General features: G+C 34.2%; 1 protein-coding gene and 1 pseudogene across 1 annotated transcript; both read left to right on the top strand.

Annotated features, from left to right (window-relative positions):
* The first annotated feature begins 558 nt into the window (after positions 1–558).
* Positions 559–4,383, top strand: LOC138310683 (sulfotransferase 1A1-like). The gene is made up of 5 exons (XM_069252008.1): positions 559–768; positions 1,664–1,987; positions 2,645–2,748; positions 3,291–3,474; positions 4,042–4,383. Exons 1-5 carry the CDS (start codon positions 594–596, stop codon positions 4,149–4,151), a joined length of 897 nt encoding a protein of 298 aa, XP_069108109.1. The 5' UTR covers positions 559–593; the 3' UTR covers positions 4,152–4,383.
* A 1,625-nt stretch (positions 4,384–6,008) lies between these two features.
* On the top strand, positions 6,009–7,535 carry LOC138310068 (amine sulfotransferase-like; annotated as a pseudogene).
* Positions 7,536–10,630: the final 3,095 nt, after the last annotated feature.

Genomic DNA, 10,630 nt, shown 5'->3' with positions numbered 1-10,630 from the left:
GACTAGGGTTACACATAAGGCAAATGACGTTACATTGTACTATTATCTTGGTCAGGTAAGATCTAAAGCTACATATTTTTTCCTTAAATGAGTTTTAGCTGGGCATCGGCCGGCCATGGTGTCCGGCCGAGAACCAGGCTAAAATGGCTAAATATCATGCCGGGAGTATATTCTAAACCTAATTGGAAGGGGTTGTGAGCATTTAATTAAAAACCAATAATTTGCAGGCAAAACTACAATACACATCTCTTATGCTCTAATATTGAAATAATGAGGACTTTAATAATTGAAACATCATTTTTAATATTTGACCTTTAACCTCCGCATGAGCTGTGAATTACACATAATATGCAGCTGACCATTGGGTATGTAAATGCAAATATGTTGCGTATCACGGAGTGGCCATAAAACGACCCAATGTAATAACCCTTCTTTACATGAAGATGAATACATTGATTCCCTTTCCCAAGTGTTGATGTTTGCTCAATAATGAAATATATAGAAGATTTTTAACAACATGCCTGTTTTACCCCTATTCTTATGCCAGTTCACGGTTACGATGTCATTGACTATACGAACGGTTAAAATTAAAGATGGCCGCTCCAGTAGAAGTACGCAGTCAGGATGGAAGTTTTATGAAAATGCTGGTTTATGATAACAATTACTTCATGTCTTTCTTTGTTGGAAATATAAAGGATCATCTAGCTGATATTGAGCAAATGGAGGTCAGGGACGATGATACATTTGTACTCACGTATCCAAAATCAGGTGAATATCACATCTTTACTTTCAGTGTTCCTGATAAATTAAGTCAATAACATTTCGATAAACAATTATGGAGAGAGTGTGTATGGTAACATACTATTGAAATATCTTCAAAATATCGAGTTAGCTATGTCACCATGGTAAATATAGCATACAATATGATCAATGGTCGAGTTTATTTTTTTTATTCGACCACAAAAAGTTCATTATTTTTCATTTGCATCACAAAAAAGGAAGAAAGAGATCCTCTGTCTTAATTGCAATAAAAATATATACTTTCGATTTGATTGGATATTTCACTCATTGTATATCAATCAACAGGTTGGCCTAAGGCTATTCAGGTCGAACATCTCAATATGCAATGATTGTGTATGTTTGATTTTGGATGTTGGGGTATTTTCATGTTGTGTCTTCTTGTGATAGTTGGTTCGTAGCTTATTTTGTTCTGTAATTCTACCGAAACATACCACAAAAACATACCAAGCAGTACACAGGCATTATATCTTCACCTGAATTATTTTTTCACATGATTTTCACGTTACATTTACATGAAATTCACTTGAAAGAGCATTAACTTGATATCTATACCCTACTAGTTGTACCGTATAGTTGGTAATTTTCGCGGATTGATATTTTCGCGATTCGCGAGATTGAATTAGCAAACAATAAGTAATGATGATTTTTTATATCTTTCGTGCGAAAAATAAAAAATGAAAAAAATTATTTGTACTTCTTATCATATAGAGGAATCGTTAATTCACGAAAATTTAAAGTCATAATCGGACGTTTTTTATCTGCATTAATAATGGACTGAACTATATTACTATAGCATCGGCTATTCCAGTCGTTCCACAACTTCCATTGGTAAGGGTAATAACGTGTTTTTGTTCTCCCCCAGGAACCCATTGGGCGTATACCCTTTCAAGCATGCTTCGTACAGGGGAGACAACCTACCACGGATCTCCCACGTTTTTAGATTTTACCAATATGGAGACCATAAACAACCTCCCGTCGCCGAGGGTGTTGGCGAGCCATTTGACATTTAATTTCATGCCAAGACAAATCAAAGAGGGAAAGGGCAAGGTCGTTTCAATGTTAAGGAATCCAAAGGACGTCGCGTCTTCAATGTACACGTTTGCCAAAAAGTTGGACCATCCAGATTATCAAGCTAGGTACCAATTATCATGGGAAGGTCTTCTGGAATTATATTTGGGTGGCAGAGGTGAGTATTTCTTAAAGTATTAGCCCCTATTTAAACTTGTGATATTGTATGCCCTTATATATCACATCTTTGGTGTACTTGAACATAACCAAGTTGATAAAAAATGTGTTCACATAGGGTCTAACCTTTACTGTTGACTCTTATGTGATTGATAGATAGATAGATAGATTTTCTTTATTTCCTCCTTTCAGAGATTTCATACCTTTTTTTACATTTCAATTAAAACAAATCGTTATTCAGTTCAGAATTCAAAATCACATTTTCAAAGTAAAGTGTTCATATGTACAATTAGTGATGGAAGTAGGTCACCAATGTTTATCATCATTATTTCCCATCCTATCATGATCAAAAGGAATATCCACCTTTGGCTTCCAAGTAGAAATTGGCATTGCTTTTCCTCTGAAAGGTGGTCGAATGTTACATTGTCAGGACACATACTTCGGTACATTTTTCTGACAGTATGCTATTATGTTTACTGGTGTATGTAGCAGTTACAATGACCGGATACGACTTAACAAAGAGTTATTAAACGAAAATTAAAAACTGGAACCTTTTAAGATCTCATTTTTATTAAATCATTTCCACTTCCTCTTTGGTAAACTGCCGATCACATATTCATTTAATATATAAAGCTTAAATATAAGTTTTATTCCACAGTTCCATCCGGTACTTGGTTCGAATACATACAGGCCTGGGATAGGGTTAAACGAGACCACAAAGGAAACAATATAATACACTTGATATACGAAGATATGAAGCAGGTAAAATCTAAAAAGAAATCCTTAATGAAAGCTAAGTTGTAAATTTTTAATAGAAAATGTAAAATGAGAGAAAGATAACACAAGAGTCAAAGGAAACTATTGCGTTTGGTATTTACAATCTTTTTAGTTACGGAATACTCAGAAATATATTCAAAATTAAGTTAATAGTTCTATTCACCACAAGCGGAAATCTTTTATATCTATTATTTTATCATCCTACAAATTTAATGTTTTTCTTATACCATGGTTGTCATGAAAAACACTTAACTATTAACTTGAATAAATTATATTTTATGTGATGCATGTTAATTAATCGTGAAACTATTTTCATTAATAAATAATTACGTCCATGCATTAGCCAATTAGAAGCGACGTTACAAATGGCTATATATTTAACGTCAAGTGATGATAACATCATTTAGCCAATCAAAACAAACTTTAAGAATAGTTTTTTTCTGAACTTCATTTTTGGAGAAAAGAAATGGGAACAATGCGTAAACGGCAACGAAGAATTGAAGTGAAATGTTTAATATTTTATACAGGACCTCGGATCAAATGTTCGTGACTTAGCAGTATTCCTTGGAGCTTCTTGTGAGCAAGATTTCCTAGACAAAGTTACGGAAAATTGTACTTTTAAGAGCATGTCTACAGACTCTGCGAATCTCACTCCATCCGAACAATGGATGAACGTTACAAATAATAAGATACTACCAATCTACAGAAAAGGTATTCTTGATATTATAACTGACATTTCACTCAAAAACGTATATGAGAACCTAAAAAGTATGTTTCTACAGTGGACTTTGAAGGTTTTCACAGAAATATGTGGTTTAAGAAAGGACATTTTGGAGTGAACAATGTTTGATGCTAATTTATTATACATGTATCTATGAGATTTTAAGTTATGACTATCTTGTTAATTAAACGTCCTGAACAACGTTTTCTCCAGAAAAAGCGGGGAAAAACAGGTTAAGTAAGAGCCGACATTTTTCTCAATAAATGGACGAGATATTGATGAGGATTTGTCCTATAAACTAGTATAGCTTCGGTTAGGTTTTGTCTGAATATGAAAGTTATACAAAAGACGGTCTTATTGAAGACGATATCATTGTACAAATATGCGAAAAAAATGAGTTAAGAACAAAATAATAACATCGATTGGAACATTTTATTTTCCTGTATATATATTTTTTTTACATTTTTTTCCCGATATTGATATATATTGATATACTTTGTTCGTTTGTCATTGATGTATTCCAAATGATATGAATGTATTTATTGTATTTATTTCAGGGGAAGTTGGTGATTGGAAAAACTATTTCACAGTTGCACAAAATGAACATTTTGACAAGGTTTACAAAGAGAAAATGAAGACCTCTAGCTTTAATTTTCGATTTCAATAGATCACAATTGCATGAATATAAATGAAGATATTAGGCAAATGATTGATCTTCAGGGGGTATAATAGCAGAGAATTAACTATTAAACATTGGTTGTCATATCTTACATACATTGGTGTGTAACATAAAGTGGTGTTCTGACATATCCAATGGTGCGCGTTAGCGCTGTACATATGTAGTCTGGTTATTAGTATTGACGCACATAAAAAGATTAAATAAAGAAGACTTAGAAATCTGGCGTATTGATTTGGTTTTGGGGTTTAACGTCTTATTAAGAGTCATTTAAAGACGTGCTAGGTTTAGATGGTGGAGGATAGCCGGAATACACGGAGAAAATTCACCGACGAGCCACCAGTACCTGGCCAATGTCTCACATTGAATTTGAACTCACGACCCGGAAGTCGGAAGTGGAAGCTTGTGATAATATATCGGGGTTTTTTACAAGGCGATACCTGGCCCCTTTTTCTTCGAATGGAGACTTTAACAAGAACTTTTTTTTCTCCTTTTGTAAGTTATGTGAAAAAATGACTTAAGTAAGGTTTTGACTTAAGTTTGTCTCGAGAAATCGGTGGCTGCTGTCTTGTCAACAATGATTTTCAATATAACACAACTATTATAATCAAATAGACTATCATAAGTCACTATTGGTAAATCAAATAATGCATGAAAACGGTGTTATCTTTCCACTTAATGCAACATCTACAATTTCAAATATTCCATTTTTTTCGAAACCGTTGATGAGTCGAGGTACTGATAATTTCCTATATTTGTAAGTTTAGGTCGAGATCCGACTGTTAATATCTGCTTGTACGTCATCGCCGAAAAGATATATAGTCCCACACTCGCGACTTTAGTTGCCGCCGAAACCCAACCTATATTATTTGGTATGTTCCATAGCTCTTTGAAACTGTCTTTATAAAAAATCAATTTTCATTTATCACATATAACAAAATGTCGGCGCCTCCGCTAGATTTTGCAGTAACTTTTGGTGTTGAAGATCTTTACAATGTATGCTGTTTGATGATCCACTGGTCTCAAAATTTTGATTTTAATCACAAAGAATAGCAGGCATAAAAAATCGCTTCATAAATTCTCATATGAACATTCATTTGTTTACGATCATATATCTATGTCACCAAAACGATTCACGTCAAAGCTGGTTATCAAACATAACACGGTATTTATGTGTGGTCTATGTGAGTATGTCAGTTTTATATAGGTTAACCTAGCCGCGAGGCCTCGAATACAGTGAAAGGCTTTGATAAACACACAACATCCTAGCAAGCAGATAGCGTTAAATCAGGAAGTGCTGAAGTAAATAAGGTCATTACATAAACCTGTTTCAACATTTCAGGATTGTTTAAATACTATAAAGTATAAACTACATTATATTCACGTATATTCATCAGAAAACACGAAAAGTAATCTCAGTAAACAGACAAAATTACACCGCCATGCTCAACATTTCTTTTTCTTAATGAGAGAATCCAAAATGCCAAAACCTGGTTAGTAAGGTTTAATTATAGTTCTTTTTTTTATCCTTCATTAAAAATCAAGATTTTGAACACCATTAAGAATATTTCATCCGTCAAAAACAAATACAAAAATGTAATATTTTTGACTTCATGCGCAAAATGTCTTTATAATAAAGGCAATTAAGAAGTATTTTGTGAGAAATGTGTTTTACGTCTTTTGATATTGGCCGAATATTAGAAATTGATAACTAAACTATTTATTCTTATATTGTATTGATAATGTGAGTGATGAATTTAATTGGCAATATGATTCAGTTAGACAGCACTATAAAATGGGCTTCCGGTATCACAATGAGACACAAAAAAAAGCACATACATGTACCACATACAACACATACACAAAGGTCGTCCTTAAATGATGGGTCGCCGTGCATAATCAAACACACTGGTCAGTTGTATCGTATGTCGGTACACGGGAAGTTTATTATTAGGGACTAAATATCAACAAGTAAATATAACGTGGTATTACCGGTAGAAAGTTTGCATAATGGCGGAACCAGTGACGGTACGAAGTCAGGATGGAAGTGTGATGAAGCTGGTGATTTACGATGACAGATATTACTTGGCTCACTTTGTAGAAAATGTAAAGGATCATCTAGCTGAAATAGAGAAAATGGAGGTAAGGGACTCGATACATTTGTACTAACATACCCAAAGTCAGGTAAGTGTGTAAAGTCTGCTTGGCCTATACTGTATACAGAATTGCACTTTATAAAGGATGTTTTTGTTATTTTGTGGTTTACAATTTCAGTTCACATTTTCACAGCGAGATTAGTAAAGACAATGTGATTTCTGTAGGTATATTTCAATCTAAACATACGTAAAGCGTATAAACAAGAACTTATGTATTGCTGCAAATGTTTGTATAATACATGTTTTTCCGTGTCTATGAATTATTTCTACAGCTAAATAAGCAAAGTCGATGATTGTGAATATATTACTAAAGTTTGGTGTTGAGTATAATACATTATAATGTAAGATAATTCAGAAAGGATTTTATTACCGCCGTTAATGCCTCAATATTGAGCCAAGCAGAGTATATCAATCATACTGGATATCTATGTAGCATATAACATAGAGTTATAATTCTTTGGTCCATATGACTTTCTGATTGACCATTGTCTTTTCATGCTTACCTCTATGAAAACAATTCCCGAGAATTGGCGTTGCATGTTGATCATGAAAAAACCTTTTCTTCCATAACTCTGTCAAATCCTACATTAAAACCTACCTGTTTTAGTCAGGCAAAATTGATTAAAAACATTGATATCCATTATTTCAATCTGTTTATGAGCAGACAAATATTTGGTTTGCAGACTTTCGTGAGTATCTGGCACCTAATTTCACACAAATTGCAAGAATAATATTTTTCATACCTTTATGAACAATTATTTGAGAATGGCACGAATAAGCTACGTTTATTTCTGCACAAACCCCCATGAAATTTGGAAAAACAATGGCGGCAGAATATCATTAATATATAATCACAATTGCAACAAACCCATGTTTTTTTGTTCCAGGAACGCATTGGGCATATAATATTGCTGGAATGCTTCGCACAGGGGAGACAGTCTACCAAGGATCACCCATATTTTTAGACTTTACTAACATTGATACTATAGATAACCTCCCGTCCCTTAGGCTGTAAGCGAGCCACTTGACGTTTGACTTTATGCCCAAACAATTACGGGAAGGTAAAGGCAGGATCCTTTCAGTACTTACGAATCCCAAGGACGTCCTGTCATCATTGTACACATTTTCAAAGAAGCTGGATCATCCGGATTTTAATGACAGATTCCAGTTCTCCTGGGATGGTCTCCTGGAATTCTTTATGGAAGACAAAAGTAAGTAAAAAGTAAGTATACTGAAGAGAAATACCAGATCAACATGTGCAACAGTCATAGCAATGAACACATTAAATGATAAAGTAGTTCTGATGCATTAAATGATCTAGTAGTTCTGTTTATAGAGATTTTTTAAAATTTTCTTTAAGTATTGACAAAGCTGTTTAATACTTGAGCTTGTAAAGGACAGAACACAAATAGGGCCCATGGAGACAAAAGAAAGACATAGATGTTGATTTCGATGAGTACCTGATTTGATTTCTTAATTACATATGAATTATTCATGAAAATTTCCTATATAATTTGCAGTGATACATGCGCTATACTTATCAAACTAATTGACAAATGACCAAATAATAGCCACGATTTTGAGGAGTTGGAACAAGCTTTACAACATAGCTACAACTATTAGGTAAAATGTATTGCCAAACGAAATCCAAGGGTATTCATTTAATTAAGCGCGGAATTACTTGAGAGATAAAAGATTCAATCTTATCACCAACGTTGAAGTATACCATTGCGATTAGCTATACTTTTAATTTAGTATATATTAACACATGAAGTTTCATGAGCGGCTAAAATTGGCCTTGAATTAACATGCAGCTATCAACTTTTACTTAGGACCTGCTATCACACGTGAACAAATTACGTCAACATATATTTCTCCTGAGTAAAATCCCAATACATAAAAATATCATAATCAAATGTTACGAATCTAAACGTTTTCCGCGTGGTGGAAAGTATGGATATTTTATATGTTGACCTTGCTTGTCGTTGACTAATTCCTGGTCGAGTCATGTCGGACCAATACCAACACTTTATCATAGCGCTCTATATAGTGACGAAATCGCGCATCGATCTCTGACTTTCATTAAGAAGACAACTCGTACACTTTTACACGTATGCAGTACTAGTCATAGAAACATGACTTTAAGCATTCACTAGTGGTGTAACAAAATATCATTACCAAAATGAGGTGGTTTGTTTATAGGAGATTTTTCTGTACGTAAAAGGCCAATCTAACATATTAATATCTGCAAAAAGATAAGTAGCGAAAGGGAACATTATAAGATTGCATGAATAAGCACCTGTACAACGTCCTCTCAAGAGTTATTTAAGGACGTGCCAGGTTTAGATGGTGGAGGATAGCCGGAGTACCCGGAGAAAATTCACCGAGGAGCGACCAGTACCTGGTCATTGTCTCACATTGAAATTTGAACTCACGACCCGGAGTTTGGTAATACATCGGGGTTTTTTTTAACCACCGCATCACCTGGCCCCTATTTCTCGAAACGGAGACTTAAGCAAGAACTTTAGTTTTTGTTTTTCTCCTTATTTAAGTTACGTGAAAAATGACTTGCCCATAGTTTTGACTAAAGTTTATTTCAAGTAATTTGGGGCTGTTGTCTTGTCCATAATAGTTTTGTCAATACATCCAGACTATTATGGTCTGGTTCAAATAGACTATCAGAATTCATTAATGGTAAATAAATCAATGTGTAGTAACGGTGTCATCTTTCCTCTGATTGCAATATCTACAATTTCAAAGATTTCAATTTTTTCGAAACCGTCGAGTTGAGGTACTGGTACTGTCCTATCTTTTTAAGTGTAGATTGAGATTCGATTGATCATTTCTTTTCCTGAAAGGACACACTTTTTCTCCCATACTTCACAGGGATATCCCGTGGGTGCTAGGGAAAAGATATCTCTATCTTACACAGGGGGTTGTAAGACAGCTCACACGCGCTAGACAATAACGTGACGTCTTTACTACATGCGGTGTAACTGCGCCGCGCATTGTAGATGACGTCATCGATTCTGACGAATAACGACGCTTCTGTGACATTGGCGCGATGAAAAGCTGGAAACCAAGTAGAATTTCATCATTTTTTTCTACTAAGTATGGGAGAAAAAGATGCAAACATGGGTCTGTGAACAGGACAGGGATATCTAAACTCTTGTGAAAGATTTTGGCCGTCAACCCTCGGCAAGCCTCAGGTTGGCCGGCCAAAATCTTTCACTCGGGTTGAGATATCCTTGTCCACTCCATAGACCCATGTAAGATTCTATGAGTCTCTCACTGACGATTTTCGTTGCCGCCGAAAAGAAACCTATATCATTTGGTTTGTTCAATAGCTAATTGAACTTGAATGTATCTGGTTTTTTAAAAAAGCAAATATATTACATAATTGAGCCGGCGGCTGAGAAAAGGGCCCTTAGGGGTAAACAAATGTATTTTCTTACCTTTTCTGAAAGTACAGGTCATGGTGATTAAAATGCTGCAAATCGTTCCTGTCTGAATTATTAGCAGCACAGTCGTTCTTTTGAATCATGATGACGTCGTCAATAATTTTGGTGACGTCGTCTATGTTTTTGACGTCTTGAAATTTTTGACGTCAACATTTTCATAGAACATTTATATGAACACCTTTCTTGTATATATGGCTTGAGTGTTAATAATTAAAACAAAGTTGATACATATACATCATGGACATGTATACATACACAATGTACATGCATGTCGTTCCTCCCATTTTAGTGGAAGGAATTGTCATACAAGACTCTTATTTTGTCTAGCCATTGGGCATACTGCATGCTTATGAAGAAAACGTAAATTGGTTTGGTTAAGATATTGTGTGCGTCTTTATCTTTTCATGAAACATACATTTATTATTACATATAACTTTATGTTTTTATCATACACTGCATGTGGGATATATGGTGATACTCATAATAACATGTAAATTCATACGTCCAGGGATTCTAGGTTTTGTTTTGTTGAGTTAAGGGTTGAAACCATTGTAAAATCCGATAAATTGCTGCAGGCAATTTTAATAATTGGACACTAGAAGGAGAAAGAAACTATACCTCTCCATACATAATATGACTTTTTACTTTTAATGCAGTAATCTGCTGTTCATCTCACTTCTAGTCAATAAAAACAAGGTCAGAATCAATAAGTAAATGACAGTCAGTTTTTTTTTTATTGCATGTTCTATATTGGAAGTTTCATGATTAAACAAGCAAATAAATTTGACAGTCATATAAAGTTCAAAATAAATTCACACAAATTTAGTATTTACAATAATTAAGTAATTAAAAT

Source organism: Argopecten irradians, chromosome 16 (genome assembly GCF_041381155.1).
Source record: "Argopecten irradians isolate NY chromosome 16, Ai_NY, whole genome shotgun sequence".
Classification (NCBI taxonomy): domain Eukaryota; kingdom Metazoa; phylum Mollusca; class Bivalvia; order Pectinida; family Pectinidae; genus Argopecten; species Argopecten irradians.
This window is presented reverse-complemented; position numbering and strand designations above follow the sequence as displayed.

Coding starts and splice junctions, on each gene's coding strand:
- LOC138310683 (XM_069252008.1), top strand. CDS start 594: ATGGCCGCTCCAGTAGAAGTACGCAGTCAGGATGGAAGTTTTATGAAA. Junction 1,988..2,644: donor ATTATATTTGGGTGGCAGAG/GTGAGTATTTCT, acceptor TTTATTCCACAG/TTCCATCCGGTACTTGGTTC. Junction 2,749..3,290: donor TATACGAAGATATGAAGCAG/GTAAAATCTAAA, acceptor TATTTTATACAG/GACCTCGGATCAAATGTTCG.